The 25,090-nt window shown below is 41.8% G+C and overlaps 1 protein-coding gene across 17 annotated transcripts in view; it reads right to left on the bottom strand.

Annotated features, from left to right (window-relative positions):
- Positions 1 to 1,196: 1,196 nt before the first annotated feature.
- The window catches only part of RAPGEF2 (Rap guanine nucleotide exchange factor 2), a 262,263-nt gene continuing 238,369 nt past the window's right edge, over positions 1,197 to 25,090 (bottom strand). For 5 of the 17 annotated variants that reach the window (XM_081543689.1, XM_081543695.1, XM_081543694.1 and 2 more), the window contains 13 exons: positions 23,494 to 23,651; positions 22,627 to 22,867; positions 20,343 to 20,726; positions 18,114 to 18,325; positions 17,898 to 18,021; positions 17,261 to 17,284; positions 15,953 to 16,176; positions 14,149 to 14,349; positions 10,163 to 10,315; positions 7,731 to 7,956; positions 6,645 to 7,204; positions 4,063 to 4,341; positions 1,197 to 3,220 (listed from right to left, as the gene is read on the bottom strand). In XM_081543689.1, the coding sequence (XP_081399815.1) occupies positions 3,195 to 3,220; positions 4,063 to 4,341; positions 6,645 to 7,204; positions 7,731 to 7,956; positions 10,163 to 10,315; positions 14,149 to 14,349; positions 15,953 to 16,176; positions 17,261 to 17,284; positions 17,898 to 18,021; positions 18,114 to 18,325; positions 20,343 to 20,726; positions 22,627 to 22,867; positions 23,494 to 23,651 (2,812 nt within the window). In that variant the 3' untranslated portion in view covers positions 1,197 to 3,194. Of the gene's footprint in view, positions 3,221 to 4,062; positions 4,342 to 6,644; positions 7,205 to 7,730; positions 7,957 to 9,123; positions 9,247 to 10,162; positions 10,316 to 14,148; positions 14,350 to 15,952; positions 16,177 to 17,260; positions 17,285 to 17,897; positions 18,022 to 18,113; positions 18,326 to 20,342; positions 20,727 to 22,626; positions 22,868 to 23,493; positions 23,652 to 25,090 lie in introns of all 17 variants that reach the window. The other 12 variants (XM_081543686.1, XM_081543693.1, XM_081543692.1 and 9 more) reach the window with 4 other exon arrangements.

Raw genomic sequence — 25,090 nt, 5'->3', positions numbered from 1 at the left:
TAAGTTTTTTGAATGACAGAAATTGGCAGCACAGGTTGCTGTTGTGATAAGGTGTCCCTGAGCAAAGGGTTTTACAGTGAACAGTTGATGGTGGCGAGCACACAAGAACACAGGTGTCCACACAGGGCACCTGCATTCTGAACAGGTACTGCTGAAGCTACAGGAGTGGTCTTAACTCTCCAGATTGTTGTGGTGGCCAGATTTCTAAACTTTACTCACCAAGACTGCACAAATGCCTGTCAGACTTTTAAGTTTGGCCATCTTCCCTTTAGCACCAGGACTGAAGTCCTGCCGTCTTTCTAGAAGCCCTCACATTTCCTCACGTTTCCAGAATGTGCTTCCATGTCCCTGCATTCGACCTCCTGCAGCTTCCTGGGCAGGACTTTTATTGCCACCTACTTGAGGATAAGAAACAGTCTTTGATTTCAAAATGTGCTCAAGAGTTCCTGCTTAACTGACTCTCACCTTTTTAAACATAAGTGACCTTCTCATAGACTTAAATATTATTCAGACCTACCTTACATTAGGACTCACAGACAGAACAAAGATATTTGATATACTCCTTGTTGTTATTGTTGTTTAGTTTCCAAGTCGGGTCTGACTCTCTTGTGATCCCACTGACTGTAGCTCTCCAGGCTCCTCTGCCCATGGGATTTCCTAGGCAAGAATACTAGAGTGGGTTGCCATTTCCTTCTCCAGGGGATCTCCCCGACCCAGGGGTCAAACCACGTCTCCTGCATTGGCAGGCAGATTCTTTACCACTGAGCCAACAAGGAAGCCCTGATGTACTCGTTAGAACTTCCAAATTACTCACTAGGTTGTACTAACTTACTGGCCATAATCTTGAATGCCAGTTTAAATTCTCCGGGGTCCTATTTCTTAAATACATATATTGGGAATCAAAATATTATGTCCTGCAAAAATTTTTACTGGAAAAGAATTAGGAAGAGATAAATGCTATGTAGATATACAGTGATATCATTTTTCACTGAATTTCTTTAAACACTATGAATTCTGGACACATGAGCGATCTTATTTTCTATTAACATGAATGATATTAATTTCTTCTCTCTTAGGCGATGTCATCTGTACCTCCTCAGTGCCCTGAGGACTTGCTCCTGCAGTGAGACCCAAGGGCTTTCTCATGCTTCAGTTAGAAAAAGCATGCTCAAGTCATTAAGAATATAGACAAGGTGTTATGTTATATTTATTTATTTTCCAGCTTGTACAAACTGGATGTAGAAGCATAAACATAGTACATTTCTACCATTTTCAACAAAAATATAACCAATATGTACAATTATTGTATTAAAAATACAAAAGGGATACAGACTCCACCAATGTCTTTCTAAAAGACATACAGGTACAAGTAGTATCAAAAGTATGAGGAAATCACCAGTTAATTGTACATTCTGCACTTGACATCACAGAGCGAACTGAGGTTACAGTCCTATGTTCTACGGTGACTTAATGCTTAGATAACATTTGTGCAACTTGTGTAGAGCGAGAGTTCTGTCTTTCTATATGCACATGAGGTCCATAGCCTAGAGAAGAAAACTGGCAAATAATGCATCTTACATGTAAAATTACAAATGCATCATTGACAATGTAATATATAAGCAAGTAGACAAATGCCATGATACAGGAGAGAATCATTAAATAAAGCACTGACATTGCTTTGATACAGTGAAAAAACACTGCAATTCGACTTTTAAAATTGGAAGCTATTTACGTTTATCTACTGATCAATATGATCAGCTGAATTTAATGGAAAAAAAATCCAAGACCAGCAGTTCCTCACATCTGAGTACTACTCGGATTGGCAGCCTTCACTTTCCGGAGTCTGTGCAAAAACAACACAAAAATAGAGTGGAGGGTTCAGTCCTTCTGGGGTTAATAGCAGCTGTGAGCAGGTGGTTGCTACACTCAGGCCTTCTCCATCTCAGCGTCCGTAAAGCCACTTACGGGTCAGTCTTTGGCCACCAACCTGCCTTGCAAAGGCTGGCGGACCGTGCCAGGTTTTGGACCTTTTTGATCTTTTTCATGTTAAAGGCTCGTGTGTTCCCTCGTGCCGATCTATCGATACAGGGAGGCTGTCTTGAAAGAGCAGTATGAACGGCTGGCGTTAGTGCCAACACCCCAAGCTGCTTTCACTGCAATGCTATCCAGTTATAAACGTTTCTCTTTAAAAACAAACAAGAGAAGCCCTAAAGCTAAATGAACAGAAATCAAAGAAACATAATTTAAAAAACATGGGGTCTGCCGTCCATCTCGATGGAGCAGGGCACGCCACAGGGTGACGCTGCCCTGTGCTCCATAAGGCTCAGACACAGGACGCTAGAGTCCCAGTCCCTCCCCGGCCATGTGCAAACAGTTTGTACAGTAGAGCCCCGGCCCCTGGGGAAGAAGGAGCAGGAGCCCTGGGATCTAGGTAATTGGCTAACATCTCATGCTTCCAGGATAGGGCACTTCTGGGGGCAGCCAGGACGCAGAAAGAGGGGCCGTGCCCCGCCTCCTCTCTTCCTGGTGTGGCCACACCCTGTCCGGCATATTTGGTTTTTGAGAAACCCAGGCTGGCAACCCTACTTAAAGGTTCAAAATAATACTGTAATCATTAAATGGATATAACATTTACTCTCTGAACACAATCTTTAAACTCATTAAAAAGGGGGGAAAAAAGAGGACATTGTAAACAAGCGGACGAGCACTGTACTCAAAGGATTTCGTTTTTGTTTTCCTTGGTGGGTTAAAGGCCCCAAGTAGTTCCGTGGCTGGCTTTTCTCACGATTCCAATGAAACCAAGTGCTAGGACTGGATTCAAACCTAAAAGGGAGATTTTTTAAAAATCCTTCCTGGCGTGGATAAGTGCAGCCAGGGTGAATCATTGGTGGCGATGACCTTGGAATCTGGAATGATGCTGTGTTACGTGGCAGGCAGCGACGGGGAGCTCGGAGACGGCTGCGCTGTGCATTCAAGCAACGAAGTCGGAAAAGTGCCAGGGCGGTTTCTTCACAGTATTTCACATGCAAAGGGGACAGGAAGAGGGGTCAGGAGCCCCATGCTGCTTTTAAGGCAGGAAAGGAGGCAAACTGGTCCACCATCCTCAGAGTGTGAGTTCCAAGGCTCCGACGCTAGGGGGCGTCTTCTTGTGCTCTCCTTTGGGCAGTTGACTCAGGTCCAGAGAAGCCCGCGCCTCAAACAGCAGACACTTGTTCATCTTCTGACAAAACAACCGTGAAAGAAAGAAATCAGTGAGTAAGCAAGTCATTTTCTTGTGTTTAGAGAGAACACATTCACCGGTATGCTAAATAAAAGCACCACAGCTATTTTCTAAGTCTAGGTCACTGTACTGTAGCTATTTTGTAAGTCTAGTCACTTACAATCCTCATCTTTTTTCTCCCTAATGATTCACAATAAAAAGTTTAAAATAAAGTATATTGTATATTTACTGATTGGAAATTCACTGACGGTAAATTCACTGAAAACAGTTATAAAGCAGCATGTGACCTTTTATAGTATACACTCACACATAAAGTCTAGAAGGATGTATAACAAAATGCTCATGGTGGTTGTCTGTAAATGGCAGGATTATAAGTAATTTTCATTAATTGTTTTGCTTTCTTCTATAACAATTTTTTGCAGAATAACTTAAAAGCAGAAGGGGGAAGGGGAGGCATGGGCTGCCCCTCTGCATTCTCACCCCAAAACGGCCAGCTGGGTTCATTCAGAGAAGGCAAAAAAAGCTCTAGAGAAGTGGGTTTTTCTTCACTAGACTTTCATTTGGAACTCGTTACAAGTTCAAACATTTTCCCAGAAAACTGAGGATTAGGGAAGGAAAAGGAGCCATGCACACATGTTATTATAGGGGACCCCGCTGCAATCTTTGGTTATTCCTCAAGTGGCTTAGGAAGAAGCAAAACGCAGCCTAACTGCTCACACTAGGTTAGGGGCATGGGGTGTGGAGCCCTGAGCGGGCAGTGTCCTGAGGGAGAGCAGACCAGCCAGGATTGGGGATGCTGGAGGTGGGGTGCAGAGGCAGGGCCGGGGGGAAAGCGCATGTACCGTCCTCCTCGGCGGCGAGACCCGGGGGTGCACAGGGGCCGGGGCGTGGGTCACCATCGCCAGGCCTGTGCCACTGCGGCCGGGGGGCAGGCCTGGCGCTGCCTGGGGCGGGGGGCTCGGCTGGCCGGGCCAGCATCCTGGACCGCTGCAGCGCCACAGTGTAGTCCGGCGGCTTCCGGGCCGGGTGCGGGTGGGCCTCAGGGAAGTCGGTGATGGGAATGCCCACGTAGCCTGGTGGGGTGGGCGGCGGCTCCCGGTAGCGGCCCTCCTTCCTGGCTGCTGCGGGAGAGAAGAGGTGCTGCAGTCAGCATCTAGGGAAGCACATCCCGGGCCACACGCACTCATCAGAAAGGATGAGGACCACGAGGAACAGCGCACATGTGAGGTAACAACAGGTAGGCCTGCGGAGCGGGATGCGGGGGCGGTGCAGTGGGAGGCAGGACGTCTACCAAACTGGCTATTCACCGGGTCATCTCTGGTGACAAAAGTGACTAAGCAATCTAAGTATCTAACTCTAACCGGGTGACTGCAGAGCGTCTCTGCTGGTCAGGAAGTAACCAGGCCAACACCCAACCCTGAGGTTTACTGGAAACACCAGGCAAAGGAAACAGAAAGGCGCCCAGGCCCAGGCCAGCAACCCGGGAGAAGGGCCTGGCCAGGCGAGCTATCACCCTGTGCTGGGCACCCACCCTCACCAGGCAGAGAATCAATTCATGTTACTTTCAAGCCTTGGGTCTCACTTGGGAAAACAAGGAATCAAAATAAATTTGGAAAAGTATACCAAAAATGATGCAAAATTCAAAACTTAAGACTGTATGTATGTAAGGTATGCATTTTTTCTTAAAATCCTTTTACATTAACTTCATGACTTAAAACATGAATCTATAAAGGCAGGTGAAGGCCAAGTTTTCTTATCTTGAACTTTCTACACTCAACTGTTAAGAACTTAGATCATTCTTTCTTTTGCAATAAAAATTCTGTGTATTAGTTTGTTAAAAGAAAGTGCTGTTTTATTTTTAATTGTCATGATATGGAAGAATTCCAAGCGTCCATCAACAGATGAATGGATAAAGATGTTACATACACACACACATATATATACACACACTGGAATATTCCTCAGTCAATAAAAAGAATGAAATAATGCCATTTTCAGCTACATGGATAGACCCAGAGATTATCATCCTAAGTGAAGTAAGCTAGATAAAGAAGAATATGATATCATTTATATACGGAATCTAAAAAATAATACAAGTGAATCTATATATGAAATAGAAACAGACTCACAGACACAGAAAACAAATTCATGGTTACCAAAGGGGAAAAAGGAGAGGAGGGATAAATTAGGAGTTTGGGATTAACATATACATGTGTATAGCACAGGGAACTATACTCAACGTCTTGTAATAGCCTATAATGGAAAATAATATGAAATATACATATATAAATAACTGAATCACTTTGCTGTACACTTAAAACTAACACAGTATTATAAATCAACTATACTTCAGTTTTTAAAAACTGCAACCTAAGAATAGGTATTGTTTTTTCCTTATTCATCTTGAAAAGATATTAAATTTGGCACCCACCCATGACTATTTACATGATAAAATAACTACAACATCCTGTCTAGTAAAAGTGATGTCTGTAAAGATTATATTCCAGATCTCTCACTCTGTATCCTATAATGCATCCCTACACTTTAATCATGCAGATGTTGAACATGCCATAAAGAATATATTCTGATAGGGCTAAGGGAAAAAAGAGAATTTACAACAAAAACAGCAGCAGCAAACTGATAGTGACTTTCATGTACTTATGAATTATTATCTAGGCACTAGTGTTCAAAGTGTTTTGCAGAGATTTCCTTTAAACCTCACACCAGCTGCATGGATAGAAATTATGAAACTCATTTTACAGATGAGGAAACAGACACCATTTAGTGACTCACCCAGTGTCACAAAACTAGGACAGTGGCAAAGCCTGGATTCAGCACGACCCCAGCCAGCCTGACTCCCAGCCTCTTACTGATGAAGTTACCTCTTAGCACCCTCCCCACCTTGTTCTATCCCAGTTTTATCCTGTGCAGAGGGAATTTGGTTAGCACAGAAACAGCTTACCTACATAAGAAACATCAATAGAAGATTTTTAAATATGCAACGTGTAAAGTTCTAAATACAATCCAAGGGAACAAAACAGAATAATAAAACATTTAAAACCAGTTCCAATTAAACAAAAAACTTCCTCCTCTAGAGAGAATGGCCATCCCTTCTGGTAACTTTCAGCCTAGAAGATCAATACTAGAGCAGAGAATACCCAAAATGACAACCTACTGATCTTGACAGCTACGACACACGGAAGGTTTCCTGTGCTGCAGGGTATTTATAAGCACTAGAGCGCAGAACCTGGGCTCTTAACCACCATTCTTTTCAAAATCCTGAGTGTACTGCTAACTCGGAAGCCCTGAGGGGCAATGGGTGGGACAGAACGAGGAGAAGACCCACAAACACATACTTCTACTTTTGAAATAAGTCAGGATGCAGCCATGACCCACACACAACAGAGCCCGGCGGTCAGCTTACCGATGAGCCCCTTGGCGGCACTGGGTGTCACGGCTATGTGGGCAGCCATGGCGGCAGGTTTGGCTTCCTCTGCGGTCACAGCTGTCATGCTGCTGCTGTCAGCTTCCAGGGAAACATCCTTACCCCCCCTTCTCTTGATCGTGCCCGTGTCCCCTTCCGAGTCCTCTCCCCAGTATCCTGTGGACGAGGCCCAGCTGGCCCGGGACTGGGCCTGATCGAGACTCTCTCGGCTCTGACTCTGCCTGCTGTACTTTGCACTGTGGTCAGGAAACATGATTTGGTCCATATGGCTGCTCGAGGCCCACAGCCCTGCGGCGTCCCCTGGGTAATCAAAGTGAGTGTGCCCGAAGGGGAGCGTCTCCCAGCTCCTCTGGTGCTGGATGGTCTGGATGTTGTCATGGGAGCCGCTCGAGCACGACGTCCAGCTCCCCCGGCCACTGTCAGCAGCGTCCAGGGAGGCTCGGTCCCCCTGGTCCTGGGAAAGCTCCTCCGTGCTGGGGGAAGAGATCACGGTGGCTGCAGCATACAGGCCCCTGCTCTCAGACAGTGGCGCACAGGACCTAGGCGGCCACCAGGAAAGAAAAAGGAAAAAAGACAGGAGGAAGGGAAGAAAAGAGCAAGATTAACTAATCAGTCTATAATAAAACTCATTTTTCCCTCAAAAGGTGGCTTCTTTTCTTCCCAGAAAGAAGATGAAGGCTCCATCAACAGCAGCCACTTTGCCCTGTTCAGTTTCCTCCCCTGGCCCTTGCGATGTCAGCACGACATCGACACGAGGGGAAAAGAGCAACCAATTGCTTACAATAAAGGAAGCTTATCCTTACAGGGCTCACTATAGTCTGATTATTTTGGGAGGGCACCTCATACACAAGGACTGAGACACATCCCAGAGTTGCCCCCTGCCCTCAGCACAGAGAAATGGGTCCCGGTGAAGACCTGCCCTAACTCGAAAGCATTCTGCCTGGCAGAGACAGCAGAGTGCTTTCAGGAAATGCTGAGCGTTGGAACTGGGATGGGAAAGCACCCACTGCCTGGGCATCATGCACAGTAAACAGCAGTGCACATGGGGAGGAGAGGAGCCCCTACCCCAGGCTGTACTGGTCAGGCTCCACCGCCGGCCGCCTCTCCAGCCGGCCCGAGGCCAGGCTAGTCTCCACGATGCTGACCGACGGCCTCTGGCGCCGCTCGTCAGGCAGCGAGACGGGCAATGAATCGAAGGAGGAGTTGCTGACGATACTGGATCTCGAGGAGATTTCGCTGTGGCCAGAATCTGAGAAGTTATCCACAGTGCCGCTCGGAGCCAAAGTGTAGCCTGCGTGGGGACAAACCAGTCCTTAGACACTGTGGGTTCATAGCGTCCACAATGCAAGCTACAGAAGCCACCACAGAAGTGGGGACTAGACACTAAACTTGGGGACTGAGATATTGCAAATTTTTACTCAAATGAATTTTAGCATGTTTAATGAAAGTTTAGAGAGGAAAAAAGAAAACGCCATTATATGAGCCAGGAACTAATGCAGAGATTATGGCATGAGCCGACTCATCTTAGCTCTCTTAAATATAAATTATACTACACCCATCTATACAAATGAAACTATGAAGAATGACTAGGATCATATTTAAAAGTATGTTTTTTTTTTTCCCTCAACTTGTAAAGTGAGCAATTTTGCCTTCAATAGAGTTATTATTTTTTAGAACTTTATGGCAGAGAATAACTCCATTGGGAAGATCCACATTATAAATGGACATATAGTAATAATAAATAAGATCTGAAGAAGGTATCTTTGGGGTTTTGCCATTTGATTTTTCAACATTAAAAATATATTGAATAAATTACATAAAAGCCAATTGTTTTCAAGGATACAATGTACAAAATCTCCACTTTCTCCTTGGACCATCACTATGTCTAAACAAATGTCCATTTTCTGGTATGAAGGACCCTTAACTCTCCTTTGTTGCTAAAAACAATTCTGAAAGTCACAAAAGAAGAGAGGCTTGTCTTGACATTTTTAACAACAAAAAATCCAAATCTTCCTTCTCGGTAGTCGTTTCTTTTTTAACATTACTAAGAATCTAATGCTACTTAAAATACTAATTTTATATGATTATACGTGTACAATGCAAATTTTCAATGCCACCTAATTAAAAAAAAATGAAATCTAGAACACCTAAATGATGCTAATTACTCTCTAAAGAGTATTTTCTCATCGTTTCAGTGAATTATGAATTCCTGATTTATTTTTTAAAGGTTGCACAGGTCTTGATATGATTTAATGTGTCCATCTATGAAATGTCTTTTATAAACCACACTACGAGTTCTGACAGACAAGATTTCCTGAACAGTCTGCGCCCAAAACACCTGAGAAAACCATCACTCAGGTGGTGCACTGGACATGTGGAGGGAGGGACTGTTCCGTTTTCCTCAGCTAATGAGACGACTCCTGTCCTTCCCCCTGGTCCTGGGTTCTGTAAACCCCACCTATCCCATAGGTCCGTGGTGCATTGTTATTCTTGTTACTGTTCTCACTTCCAAGAGAAGAGGAGGAGCTGGTTAAATCCAACTGCCCGGAGCCAAAAGATCTCAGCTGACTGCCACTGCCACCTAACAATGGACGAGAGAAGAGTTCAGACACACCCACTGAACACGGACTGCAGACTGATACCACAAAAAATGCACAGATGTCCAAAAAAGCTAGAAAGTCAAGCAGGAACGGTATTTGTTGTACCAGTGAAATCTCACAATGGATTAATCTCTTTGGCCTTGTCTAGCGAGAATGGCCTGGCCATTTATTATGTACTTATGCCCATTCAGTGAAAGGGTAGGGGGTGGAAATAATTCTGAGGTTAGGCAGCAGAGAATTACCTAGTATTTTAAGATATGAAAGCAATAATATTGGAAGGAGAGCCTGAGTGCCTAAAATGTAATCTCTTTAAAAATAAGACAAGATAGCAACAAAAAAGATAATCAAGACCCATGTTAATACAATGAAAAAATAAATCAGGAAGATGTTAGTTTTTCTTATGTTTTTATAGCCGTTTACACCATAATTAATGCTATATAATCATATTTAGTTAGAACTGTTAGTATAAAAAGAATTATTCCCACACTTATAATCAGTAAAAAATGAATTATAAAAATTATAATTATAACATTACTAAAAATGAATTTTATATAGTTATATAAGCTTAACACTATTTATAGTTATAATATTAAAGAATACCGAAATTCTTCAAAATTTATAAACTGAGGAGAAAAACATCCATTGGGTGTTACACATCAGGTTGCTTTTGTTTTTCTGGTTGCACCTTGTGGGCTTGAGGAACCTTAGTTCCCTAAACGGTGATGGAACCTCCCTGTTCAGCAGCAAAAGTTCGGCATCCTGACCATTGAATGGTCAGGGAATTCCCAAGGTCATTTTAAGTGACTCTACTGTCAGAAATGATGGAATCTCTAACTGGAATTTATCACGGCTGAAAGAACAGGTCACTAGGAAGGAGAACGTAAGTCACCCAGTCACCTTTCCGTGGGGAGCTCTGTGGGGAGGTGGGCGGAGAGGAGAGCTGGGAAGACGTGTTGGATATCGTGTCTTCTGCTGGCCTCCTATGACGCTCCAGACTTCCTTCTTCAGACAAAGAAAGAATTTTCTTTAAAGCTTGTGGAGAGTTGATGCCTGTAAGAGAAAGAATTTCAATGTGCAGAATAACCAGAAGAAACCAAACACCTTTCTGTGCTAAGACTTAATACTCTATCCTGTCGCAGGCTGTCGGCAGTCTCAGAGGTCTGAGGTACCAGGGTCTGAGGTACCCAGGAGGTACCAGGGACCGCAGTGCAGCTTCTGTCGCCTGCAGGGACAAGAGAGGCTGCTTCCGGTATTCCACGCTAGGTTCTGAGTCTTAGCCACCACATTATTCAACAATATGTTGGGCTGCAATGAAGAAAAAAAAAAGAGACAATCTGGAAATACTTTAAGCTAGCATGAAAGCGGTGCAGCTCAGAATATTTATCAGAACTCAAGTTTGGGTTGGAGAAGTATTTTGGTGTTGGAAAAGCGAGCGCGTGGGAAGTGGGAGTGATGGCAGAAAAGGATTGAGCCAAGAGGCAAAAGGAAGTAGCAGGAAAGAGACTGAAGGAGCATTAAGGAATTCCACACTAATCTCTGATCAATAAGCAGATGAAGGAGCAGCAGCAGGAGGGGACCCTGAAAGTGCCAGGAACCAGAAGTTGAGGGAGAAGGTGTCCGGGGGGAGCCATCCAGCACCAAGTGCAGGATCAAGCAGGAGGATTTAAGGCAGAATAAAAAGGGTTTCATGTGCTACCATCAGGTGATTTTTCCCCTAAAAACTACTTTAGATGAGGAAGTCACTGAAGAGATTTTTACTAAGTCTGTAGCATTATTATGAGGCACTCTCAATTACCATATTTTGAACAACAAAGAGACCTAAGGGGAGGCATTAGAGGCTGAAACTACCTCAATTAATATTAGTTGTTTTATTTTTTTTTAATTTTTGCTGGGTCTTCATTGCTGTGCATGGGCTTTCCCGAGTTGAGGCGAGCAGGGAGTACTGTCTAGTTGCAGTGTGGTGGCTTCTCTTATTGTAGAGCATGAGCTCTAGGACTCGTGGGCTTCAGTAGTTGCAGCACGTGGGCTCAGTAGCTGCAGCTCCCGGGTTCTAGAGCACAGGCTCAACAGCTGTGGCAGCCAGGCTTAACTGCCCCGAGGCATGTGGAATCTTCCCAGGTAAGGGATCAAACCTGTGTCCCCTGCATTGGCAGGAGGATTCTCAACCACTGAACCACCAGGGAAGTTCTTAAATATTTATTTTTGTCAGCTTGGGTCTCAGTTGAGGCATGCAGGGTTAGTTGCCCTGCAGCATAGGGGATCTTATTTCCCTGACCAGGAATCAAATCCTCAGTCCCTGCATTGGAAGGCAGAGTATTTACCACTGGACCACCAGGGAAGTCCTCATGTTAGTTTTGATGTTCTCAGGCTTAACAGAATCCATTAAAAAAGGAGGCAATGAAATTTAACCAAGATTTAATCCTTCATTTCACCTCATGTAAGTGTCTGATACTACTTTTAACCCAATCTTTTAAAAATCATTTTCAAGCAATCTTTTAATTACATGTACAAATAATAGTATACACAGGATACATGAAAATACGAGTTACACTAAAGCTACATGAATGAATAGCTTTAATTTGGAAAGAAAATTTCCAAGACAGCATCACACACAGAATGAAAAAGTACTGCCTTTGAACAATGTAGATGGATGTGAAGATGCTATGCCTTAGAAAACTCTGTTCCACTTTGAAAGTACTTTGCTGACAAAGACATTAAAATGAAAAATGCAGGAAGGGGGACTCCCCTGGCAGTCCAGTGGTTAAGACGTAGCCTTCCAATGCAGTGGTTGCAAGTTTGGTCTCTGGTCAGGGAGCTAAGATCCTACCTGCCTCATGGCCAAAACACCAAAACGTAAAACAGAAGCAATATTGCAACAAATTCAATAAAGACTTTAAAGAATGGTCCACATCAAAAAAAAATTTTTTTTTTTAAATTGTAGGAAGTATTCAGAACAAAACTTAGTTCATGAATGGGGGTGGTGGGTGAGCTCAGCAACTCTAAGTTAATATTTTATATTATGTGACTTTAAATGTTTGTTAAACTCTCTTAAGAAGACACATGACTATTTCATCCATATTCTGAAAGCTCATAAATTTAAATAGGCCTAAAAATATTGGAGAGAGAGTCTCCTTGGGTAAGAGGGGGATGACTCTCCATTAGATGTGCCTCCATGTGAAGTAACAGGCTGTGTCCATATAAGAAGCAGAAAAGAGGCATTAGAGGTTGGCTTGCAGGGGACTTAGGAGTACAAGAATATTCATAACAGGGAAGTGGAGGGACTTCCCTGGAGGGCCAGTGGTTAAGATGCTGCACTTCTACTGCAGGGGGCTTGGGTTCCATCCCTGGTAGGGGAACTAGATCCCACATGCCACACAGTGCAGCCAAAAAATAAATAAGATTATATTAAAAAAATAACACAGTGGACACAGGAACATTAATTCAGTTTGTTTGTGATAGAGGCAGCAACACAAATATTTCGAAGAGGAAAATGTCCCATAAAGGGGAGATATTTCACTTTTCCCCAATTCAACAAATGGAACACCTGCTGATCAGGAGGAAGGGGCCAGTGACAGCATACTCATGACAGAGCACTCGTGACAGGGCCCAGAGAGCCTCTAGGACTCCTGCTCGATGCCTGGACAGCCTGCAGCTGCCCGGGAACTATCGCAGCTACCAGTACCCCATTCTATCAAGAGTCAACTCTTTGCTGCCAGTTGTTTTTTAAAATTTCTTTCCTTTTATTAATATTGTTTCCTGTCACACACACACACACACATATATATACAGATAGAAAAAAGAACTAGAACATTTTATGAAAAATAATTCTATTCCATTTACATAAAAGGACTAAACTAGTCCATACTTTACTTTTAATAGGAAAGATGAAGCTCCTTTAACTGGAGCTGACTATTTTCCTCCCAAGTTACAGAATCGGTGATTCAACAAATGAGAGTTACACCTCCAGACAAATCATTTCACTTAGAAATATTCTGCCTAAATTCTAGCAACTCATTGATCATAAGGTTAAACTAGTTTAAATAAGCTATATGGGCAAAGCAGCTTCTGTATCTGTTAAAAGTTAAATGAGTAAAAGCCCCATGGCCTGCCTCTGCCCCCATCGCTATGACAAAGGAGTATGACTGAATGAGATGCTCTATAAAAACAGTCCTTTCCACTAGCAAAAGTAAAGTTTAACTTCATGAACATTAATGTCTTATTAAGAGGGGACAATCACGGAAAACTCAGGTATATCAGATGAAGTTACCCAAAATAAGCACTGTTCCCTAATCTGAGAAGCAGGTGGTGACTGAACAGTGCCAAAAAGGCATGTGGGTTGTTTGCCTTTTTGTGGTCGAGTTGTATGAGTTGTTTGTATAGTTTGGAAATTAAGCCCTTGTTGGTCACATTGTTTGCAAATATTTTCTCCCATTCTGTCAGCTGTCTTTTCATTCTGTTTATGGTTTTCTTTACCCATGCAAAAGCTTGTAGGTTTGATTAGGTCCCACTTATTGTTGGTTTTGTTTCTATTGCCTTGGGACACTGACCTAAGAAAACGTTGCTACGATTTATGTCAGAGAATATTTTTGCTTATGTTCTCTTCTAGGAGTTTTACGATGATAGGTCTTATGTTAAAGTTTTCAAGCCATTTTGAGTTTATTTTTGTGTATGGTGAGAGGGCATGTTCTAACCTCACTGATTTACATGGGGCTGTCCAGCTTTCCTAGCACCGCTTGAAGAGACTGTCTTTTTCCTAATGCATATTCCTGACTCCTTTGTTGAAGATTCATTGACCGCAGGAATTAACCCAACTTTGTACTTCAACTATACTTCAATAAAAAGATAAATGGGGGGGGGAAGAGGGTGTGAATGGAGTCACCTACCGAAAGGTGGGAGGTCCTTTACGGGAACTTTCTTCCGTGAAGGGTAAAGGGACACGGCGGGAACCTGCAGTCCCTGGTTGAGTTTGTGTGGTGGCTGCGGCGGCTGGGGCTGCAGCTGTGCTTTCGGCTGCAACCCCGCTCTCGGGGCCACGGGGGAGGTCTCCGATTTGACAGGCTTTTTGTCGCTGGGATTCTTAGGCACTGGTAATTGTTTGGTTTGAAAATAGAACAAGAAGTTGAACAGGTTAGTGGCCACATATGAGATAATTATAGAACTGCATGCATGAGCGCTTTCTGCAGTTGAGAATACAGAAATGTGTATCTTTTTTTCCCGTTCCCCATAAAAAGGACAGAAACAGGGCAGGGGGAGAACTTTTGTTACAGAAAAAAGGCACAACAGGACAAGATTTGCTTTATGAAGCTAGCCATCTCAAAGGATGATTATACTATTAAGTGCCACATTAAAAAAAAAAGTGTGGATAGTTTAATATGTTATGTCTATCAAAAACCCAAATATATTATAAAATTGTAAGAGGAAAATTGTTAGAAATTATTTTCCTAAAATGGTACCCCAAATTCCATGATATGTTTTAAGTTAATAGATAATATTAGCTACAATCTTTTTACTACCAAATTCTCTCTCCTATGGGTTAGAATTATCTATGTTGCTAACAGCACTCAGTACTACTTGAGTATTATACTGAGTGTATAATTCCAAGGCAGATAGAAGGCAAGCCAACTTAACAGGGTAATCAAACGCTGTATTTCAAGTGTATATTCAAGACAACTCAATGGCATATTTGACTTCCTCCATTTTACACATAAAGGAGCTTAAATAACCTGCCTAAGGTGACATTATCAGCACAAGGAACAAACAGGATTTTAATTCAGACCAATCTGACTGATGAGGACAAGCTCTTCACCGTGATACATGGTGCTTTTATAGTACCTGGGTAAATCAATATAATAACCTGAATCTTCTCAATTATCTAACATTTAAACTCTGTAGAAGGTATCTTCAAACTTGCCCATTGTTGTTATTTAGTCGCTAAGTTGTGTCTGACTCTTTGTGACCTCATGGACTGTAGTCCACCAGGCTCCTCTGTCCATGGGATTCTCCAGGCAAGATTACTGGAGTGGATAACCATTTCCTCCACTAGGGGACCTTCCCAACCTAGGGATCAAACCTGTGTCTCCTGCATAGACACGTGGATTCTTTATCACTGAGGTACCAGGGCAACCCTAAAAAGATACCAAAGTATCCTAATGGAAAATGCCTCTGTCTTAAAATACAAATGCCAAGAGAAAGAAAGCAGCCCCCATTTCTCACCAGGCCAGATCTATGCATTAGGCTGAGCTACGGATCCCTGTGGAGCAGAATTCCTGCCTTATGTGGTAGCTGAACTGACTGCTGGGTGTCTTCTGGGCTAAGGGGTAAGGGGCAGCTAGCACACCTCGGTCTGTGCCCCTCCCAGGCTGCCCATCACTTTGCAGGTATCTTTGTGAGAAAACAAGGGATGGGAATGGGAGCTGCATCCGCCCATGTGTCCCTTGCCTGCACTCTGGTGGCACTGGGATGAAACGAAAAAGCCAGTCACCCTGAAGTAGTCTATGGTGTCGTGGTCTCCACACTAACCCCACTGGACACGAGCCTGAGCCCAGGACTGCACTGTGTGGTGTAATTACAGGAAAGGCTAGCGTGTCTCAGGATGCTATGTGCCCCTGCACCCTGCCCTGCTGTGCTGGCACAGGAAACCTATCTGCATTCCAGCCGGACCTGTAGCCACTTTAAGGAGAAACTCACGTGTGTTGGTGGCCGGCTCACACTGCAGGGATAGTGTCTGAAGACTCTCCTCATCCATCTCCAGCTCCAGATTGGACAGGTACTGCTTCACTTTGCGGGCCATCTGGGCATCTTCATATAGCTTTTTGGCATTGAGAAAGGAGCTACGACGCACCCGCTTTTTATGCCCACCTGTCTGAGCAACATCTAGCACGGCTGCGTTTGTACTACCCTGGCTGAGCGACCTGGAAGATGAAAAGGCAGAGATGCAGCTCGCTCCAGCACAGGGTCACCGTTCCCACAGGAAACGTGCCAAGACTTCTCTAACAGTCTAGTTCAAGAGGCTACATGCCTCATTCTGGTAAGTAAACTGTCACAAAGGAATATAGAATCATATCATATTCATATAGATTAAAACATAATATATAGATTAAAATGATTTTTTTCAAATTAAAAAGAACTCTACATACACTATATGTATACATATATGTTTGGTACTTGTTCTGTTCCAACTAAAAATTCTACTTTTTTGCCTCTAGAAAGCATCCAAGGCAGTTCTTTTGTAGAAGCCAGCAATTAATAATTATTATATATAAAAGCTCATGCAAGAATACACAGTTACAATAACTAAGAATGACATTAAATTTATTTCTCCTAAAGGGGATGTCTTACATTGATTTAAAGAAATTTACCCACAATGTTCACAATGGTTTTCTTATTGCTTGGGTTAAATGTAGTGAGTTTTTCGAGTAATATGGTCAATTTGTTAATAAAATGGTCATGCAAATGTAAAAACACATGTACAGGAACTAGCATATGAGTTGTTAAGAATTATTTTTGAAAAGACCGGTTTATAGAATGAAAACAGTAGTTAGTTGAGCTGTAAAAAATTTAGTTTTAACATGTAGGGGCACCTTCTGAATTACATAGATTCACTTCACAAAAATCTGTGCAACATATTTAAATTGCACAATTTTCCCTTCTAACATCCTTTCTCCCCTCACCCCAGGTTAGACTTTTCTCATTTCAAAACACACAAATTGTATTAAAATTAAATCTTTTTGAAAGCTCAGGAGTAAGGCCTGGCCTGTGGTTCCCCAGAACAGCCATCAATCATTTCACAGCTCTCATGGGTCATGACCTCAAAAGCAAAAGCCCCAGTAGATTAAACTTGAAGTCAGTTTGCCAACTGAAATTCTGCTAGAGCAAGAGGGTTAAGGAAAAAAAAATGCAAAAATGCAAAGCGTCAGGAAACACAGTGGGTAAGAAAAACACAATGCCATGAGCAGGATGAGAACTGTGTGGGTGTGCAGTGCCCCCACCACTTACCCCAGACTCCTCCACTTCTTCTTCCTGTAAGTGAGAGCCGTGGAGGTTGAAGCATGGGTGTAGAGAGAGACAGAGAGATCACAAGCTCAGAAAGAAAGGACCAGACTTCTGGATAAGCAGTACTAGAAGCCCACAAACCATAAACTGCATAATCACCTCACACACGCACACAACTGGACCAGCAATAGCTTTCTGGCTCAAAAGACAAATAAAAATATACATTCTGTTGTAAAGACTTTTTGTTCTCTCCTTCGCTGGATTCATTTTTGGCTACACTGAGAGCTCAATCCATTGTGTGGATAGTGAGACAATACCACTTGGATCATTTATATATTTTAGTTCATACTATCAATTATGCCTTTTAGCTCTGCAAATCAGCATTCTGAAAAATAAGAACAGTTGTGTCTTATGGTCAATGAAAAGTGTCTGAGGGACAAACTGTTTTCACTGACAGCCCAAAGTGCACCAGATGTGGAATCAGACAGTCATTCTGAATTACAGCTCAATGGAGAGTCTGTACACACCCTGATAAATCTCACCACAGATGGATATGCATTCAAAACCTTCTCCCATTGATTAGGAAGCTCTAAGCTCAACCTTCTCTAACCCCAGGAACACTGCTGAGGGAGATACTCACCGAGTCCTGAACATGAGGGCAGGGTCCATGTTCACAGAGGCCATTCGGCCAACGTGACGTATTTCTTTTGCAATCATTCTTAGCTTCTCAAAATTGACCAGCCCGTCAACCTTGGAGTCATTCCCTGTAATTGGTAAAGAAGGAAAAGGGAATCACATGGCATTCATCCTACACTTCCACCGGTGGAAACAGAAACCTTCCAACTTAGATATTTACCTTCATGAAGGAACGTAAGATCCTTCTTGATCACTGGGAACAGGGGGATGATAGGAGGCTGCAGGTTCTGACTGTTGAGGACATTGCGGTATTTCGCCATGTTTCTGGAAGGATCAAACAGGTCTTGGAGATCTTGAAACAGCTTTTCATATTTATTGGGAAGTTTCTCCCAGGTAGTTCGCAGTCTTGCCACTGGTGCCAGGTTTAGGCCACTGAGAGGGAAAAAAGAAAAGTGGTATAAAATTAAATGACTCATCCTGTTGAAGGACGGTAAGAATGTATTGCTTATTTGTTAACATAGAACAGTTCTGCTTGCATGATGTGTATACATAGGAATGTACAGGAGTTGAAGGACTATTAATAATTCTGGGTAATGTGAACTGAAGATGGAAGCAGGGACAGGGCCTTGGGGTTCTCCTCTTTTTCCCTTTATAGCCTCTGGTCTGTTTACTATAGGCAGAACTACTACAATGTCAAGTGTCATGAGGGCAGGGCTGTGTTTCATTGCTTTATCTCCATACATAAAGTACTTGGCACCAAGCAGGTATTTGATAAAGCAGATTAACAAATATCCTGTGATACTGGGTCATTTGTAGAAATGTGGATGGACCTCAAGTCTGTTGTACAGAGTGAAGTAAGTCAGAAAGAGAAAAACAAATATCATATAATATTGCTTATATGTGGAATCAAGAAAAATGGTACAGGTGAACCTAGTGCTAGGGCAGGAATAGAGATGCAGATGTAGAGAATGAATGTATGGATGTGAAAGGGAGGGGGATGAATTGGGAGATTAAGACTGACATATATTAATAAACACTACCATGTGTAAAATAGAGAGCTAGTGGGAAGCTGCTATATAACACAGGAAGCTCACCTCTGTGCCTCTGTGATGACCTAGAAGGATGGGATGGGGAAAGAGGGGAGGGAGGTCTAAGAGGGAGAGGATATATGTATACTTATGACTGACTCACTTGTGGTACAAAACTAATAAACACAATGTTATAAAGCAACTGTACCCCAATAAAAATATGTATATATATATCCTAGGGTAATAATTTAAAAGCTATAAGAACAATAATAGTATGATCAAATTCCTAGACAGAAAAAATGACTAATTTAATCATCAGCATCAATTTTGCTCATTGTTTCAATCTGTATTTTCTTCCAGCCTCTAAGCACTTGGAGGAGAGGAAAATTAACATTTACTAGGCATCCATCTGCCTTGTGCAACTGATGGAACTCTATACACATTATACCATTTGGGTTACTTGACAACTCTTTGGGTCATTGTTATTTTATACAGAAATAAACCGACATTCAGAGAAATTCAAATAATTTGCCCCAAGTCACAGAGCTAAAAACAATGGCAAATACAGATTTTCTGGGCTTTAAATCAGCATACAAGATTTTTTTTTTTAAATTGAAGTACAGCTGATTTACAATGTTGTGTTAGTTTCAGGTGTACAGCACAGTGATTTGTCATATATATCAATACACTCACACACACATACATATATATCTGTTCTTTTCAGATTCTTTTCTGTCACAGGCTATTACAAAATACTGAGTATAGTTCCCTATGCTATACAGTAGGGCCTTGTTGTTTATCTACTTTAAATATGTTAGTTGCTCGGTCGAGTCCAACTCTTTGTGACCCCGTGGACTGTACCCTGCCAGGCTCCTCTGTCCACAGGATTCTCCAGGCAAGAACAGTAGAATGGCTTGCCATTTCCTACTCCAGAGGATCTCCCTGACCCAGGGATCAAACCCAGGTCCCCTGCATTACAGGCAGATTCTTTACCATTTGAGTCATCAGGGAAGACCATTTTATACATAATAGTGTATATATTTTAAATCAAACTCCTAAATTATCCTTCCCTCACCTCTCTCCCATTTGCTAACCATAAGTTTATTTCATATGTCTGGGTCTACTTCTGTTTTGTAAATAAGTTCATTTACATATATGTATATATATATATATTTAGGTTCCACATATAAATGATACCATATGATATCTGTCTTACTCTGACTTTACTTAGTATGATAATCTCTAGGTCCATCCATTATAAGAGACTTTAAATAAAGGGTTACAATTAGGATTCAGAGAAAAAGAATTGTTCCATATGACGTAATTAAAAAACTACACTCTTACAAATTGTAAGGCTTTCCTGGATATATATTTTTTAACCTGCAAAACTGAATCGAATCTTACAATGAACGTGCTCTCACCTGATGATTGCAAACATGGAGTTAAAATTCTTGCACTCCCTACAGTGCAGAGCTATCTTGATGAAATGCTTAATGATCTTCATCCTCTTAAGCTGGTTTGTCTCCCGCAGAATCTCGGATGCTACCCAAAATGTCTCCTGGTTAATGACTTCCTCGAATGTCTTCAGGTTGGCACAGCTGGTTTTTGATTTGAGCTTGAATAAGTCATCGATGTACTCAGTGGGCTCGATGTTGCGGAAAAGCTCGAAGTTGCGCATGGAGAGCTGTGTGGCCACCTCCACGGTGCTGAGCTGCAGCAGCGAGATCTGGCTCTCTCGCAGCAGCTCCTGTGCATCCTCGTCCGAGCAAAGGGTTTCTGTCTCCATGTTGTTTTTCAAGTAATACCTGTGAGAGACACAGAATCCAAAGCCCGAGTGGCAATCTCAAGACATTCCTGGAAGAACGGCGCTGTCTACAGAACAGCAATGAGAAAGTGCCGCTGAATGATGCGGGGACTCTGCCTGGCAGATGGAGGAGGCAGTGGCTCCTCAGATGCCAGACCACAGAACCCCATCCAGAAGCCACTGATAGAAGCAAACACATCACACGGAAATGCATTTGTATCACCTGCAATCCGTTTTCTACTACTCTTCCCTTCCTTCTAGATTATTTTATCTTTTTTTTTTCTTTTTCGGCTAATAAGGACAGAAAATAGCTGAACTTAGATAATCGGTTTAAATAAGGAAATGGGATCCAAGGAAGGAAGCGGGAGAGATCCGACACAGAGTGACCACTCTGTTCCCCAGAGATTCTCCGTGACTACTGGTCCACCCAAGTTCACCTACTTATTCAAATACCAAAGAAACCTGTAAGCCATTTCCCTCTATTTGATGCTATGAGGAGAACGATCCTAAGACGGATTTTGACTTTCTAATATCTGATTTTCACAAAAACCCTACACGTAAGTGGGGTGTGTGTTTTTCTTGCTTGTCAGATGAAGAAACAGAGGCTCTGAAAGATGAACACCAGCTGGAGAGAGAACTCAGGGTTAGTGTGCCTTTCTCTGTCACCAACTTGTCCAAAGAGAATGCAGATGTTTACTCTGTGATTTTTTTTTTTAAACTGATTTTATAGAAAGATGCTTTCTTAAGCCAGACTCCATAAAGGAAGAAACAGAATGAGAACTGTGGTCCTGTCAAACTGGCCTTCTGCATATTCTGCCAAAGCTGACATGACAGAAGACACAGACCTCGGGGCTTGACAGTCATAGATGTTCTCAGCTTTGATTACTCATGAAGCCCATGATGTGAATCCATTTATAATTTTGTTGAGCAATGACTGTGAATCAGGACTCTGCACCTCAGTGGAGATTTGGAGAGCTCCATCATGATCACAGACAGATCAATGATATTTAAATGATAACGAGAAAAATGGACACTACCCACCAGAGTTGGGGCTGGCAATAAAGTGAGAGTGAAGAAGAGCAAGAAAGTTATAGTTGACAGCAAGAAACAGAAGTTCTGAATGAATTAAATCAAGTTTAGATGTCTAACACAAAAGGCAAGAATACAATGAAACACTCCATATGGTGAGAAAAAAAGAAAAAATATGATTTATGAAAACACTCAATTTTCAGAAAGTGCAAAATCTAGTCATTATATGAAAGCCAAGACTTAACTACTTTTCCAACTTTCCCTAATTTGTGATTTGAGAATATCAATGGAAACACCATTTAAGAGACTGACAAAACCATTTGAGAGGCTGACAAAATCCCAATGTTATCCTGCAAATGCAAGGCAGCAGAAGACCAAGCCCTGAAGCAACTAAGCTTTGATGCCAGTGTTAAGAAGGATATTTCATTAGTGTCATGAACAATAATAGGCAGCTTTAGCCAACCACACTGTCATAGATATCTCCACCTAAACAAATGAAGCTCCTAGAAAAGTCAGGTAGGCAGAAGCAAATGAAAGGTGGAAGGTGTGTTTGTGAATGTGCATCTCCCAGGAGAAGGGTGTGCCTTTCTGCCAGCCCCGTGTCCTGATGGGAGCATAAGCACTGGTGAGCAGCAAAGAACGGTCAGGTCACAGCGCCCTTGTTTTGCACAAGTTCCTAAGAGATCCTTTTGAGGGTCAACCGTCTACTGTGTGGATTCCCTTTGACATGGCAATGCTCAGTGAATAAGGGAAATCTTCTTTTTAATCTTCAGGGATACTTATTTAAAAAACCCTTGGAAAGTATTCACCGGCCTTTGGTGTGGGTTTGAGGAGGGAGGGTAAAGAAATTCAACAGGATGAATAACGTCTACCTTCCGCTCAGCTGTATTCTGTCAGCAAGTTTCGAAAGCTGATCTGGAAGCCTCCTTTGCTTGATCACTCCCTCTGGTGTGACAGAGACTTCACAGAGCGAGTACTGATCCGGGGTGGCAGTCACGGCAAACTCCCGGATGGCCTGAACGACCACTTCCTTCGCTGTAGTGTCCTTACTGATCATGATGTATCGGCTTTGCTGGTCAGCCTTGAAAACCCTTAGCACTTGATCTGGCAAGTCTGGTAAAAAGAAGAGTCATATGTCAGTAGAAAGGATTTCAGTACATGGTAATAAAATTAAACAAAGCAATGTGAAAAAAATTCTTAGAAAAGATAATGCTAAACTTCCATCTCTCCCATACATCAACAACTCTTCTTCAAAGACTGATTCAGTCAACATACAGGCACACTGAATGAACACATTAGCCCTAGGATAACCAAGTGATCCACAGACAAACAGATCAGATCACAATAGCAGCAGGTAAAGTTGTCAGGTTGGCAGCAGAAAGGAAAAAATTTAAATCTAAAGTTCATCTTAATTATATTGAAAAATCCAGGAAGCTGATCTAAAATATGCCTCTTACTTTTTATTTAATATGACCTGGTAACATCTGCATGGTACCGTGTTAACTTTATTTTATGAAAGGGAACATAAGTTATGAGAGATCCATTTGCTTGTGGGCATACTAAAATAGTCTTAGTAATAATAATAATAAAAAAACCGGTTCCAACTGTTTGAAATTTACATTTATCATGACTTTTAGCATCTGACAGAGTCCATGCCAAAGCAAGAGAGATACATATAGCATTACCATTACATTAGGGGGGGGAAGATAAAAAAACAAAACTATATGAGTGGTGCTCACCAGGAGTAGCACTGAAGTCTAAAATGCGATGATGTGACTGCAGTAAGTCAGGATTACTGGACGATAAGGTTCCACTGACAGGCAGTGCAGTTGGGATGTGCTTAGTCTGCCTTAATCCTACTATGCTGTCATCTTGAGACTGACCAATCCCGATATCACTGAACCAAGAAAAAAGGTACAAAATAAATGATCAGCAAGTTAAAAAGTTATGACTTACCAATAGATAGTGCACACACATAATAAATAAACCATATTTCAGAATACTTGCAGTTAATGTACAAATATCACTAATAAATTTGATCGTACATTACAAAAGCAACTCCTGCTTGTGTATCCAACTCAAGTGCACGTTCCTCTAAAACCTGCATTTCTAACTAGATGAACCATAACGAGCATTAGTAGTTTCTGAGTGCAGACATATATTCAAGAAAAGATAAGCCCGAGTTAGTCATGGAAAGAGAGTTAAGAAAAAGCACATTTTAAAAAAGGCATTTAGTCATTCAAATGATGACTTTTGCTTCAGAATGATAAGTTGTTTTATAATCTTATCTGTAAGAACTGAAGAAATTGAGTAAAATGAATGGAGGAAAAAAAGTCCAAACTATCCCAATTTCATCCTCCAATGTTTCAGAGAGATAAATGAGATCACGATAGAGTCAAATGTAAAGAAAGCCTGACACAGACATTATTTCTTAATTATATGGAGCATAAAAAAGTAGTGGTATATGGTGACATTTCTTGGCACCAAAGAAGAGGCAGAGGAAATCCAATGACTCACTTTTACTTTTAACTCTCCACTTAAAATTTCTAGTTCTAGATTTAAGCTCCAGGAGAAGTACTGCTTACTATTGATAGCTACAAACTCACTTCCATTTATAGAATCCCAGGCATAACTCTTAAAACATGATTTAATAATACATAAAAACTATTTCTAGATTTGAAGGGCCAACTATTTCCAAAACATAACATCAGAATAAAGCAGTAAGCACAAACACAAAATTAACTAGAACACAAGCAAATGGTTATAGTTCTGACCAATTTCCATAAGTACCTTTAAATGAAGAGAAAGAAGATCATGCTAAGGTTGAGACATAAACAAAGGTGTCATAAAATTAAGATGCAGCATCATTAAGTTTTTAGACATGACAGCTTGATCATAATACCTACTACCTACCATTTTTAATGGCTGTGCAAAAAAAAAAACCTAGCAGCATTCTTCCTTTTTATTTGGGAGAGAAATAGAAATTACAGAGGCAAATAAGTAAGGACAAGACTTGGGATGATGTTAGCATAAATTCTTCAAAACTCATATGTGAACATGGTCCAGAGATCCCACTCCTGGGCATATATCTGGAGAAAACACCAATTTGAAAAGACATATGCACTCCATTTACATTTACGTTGCAGCACTATTTACAATGGCCAGGACATGGAAGCAACCTAAGTGCCCATGAACAGAAGAATGGATAAAGATGTGGTATATAAACACAATGGCATATTTCTTAGCTATAAAAAAGGATGAAATAATGGCATTTGTAGCAATCTAGGTGGACCTAGAGATGAACATACAGAGGGAAGGAAGTCTGACAGAGAATGA

This window comes from Giraffa tippelskirchi, chromosome 11 (genome assembly GCF_054371585.1).
Source record: "Giraffa tippelskirchi isolate mGirTip1 chromosome 11, T2T-mGirTip1v1.2.pri, whole genome shotgun sequence".
Taxonomy (NCBI): Eukaryota; Metazoa; Chordata; class Mammalia; order Artiodactyla; family Giraffidae; genus Giraffa; species Giraffa tippelskirchi.
This window is presented reverse-complemented; position numbering and strand designations above follow the sequence as displayed.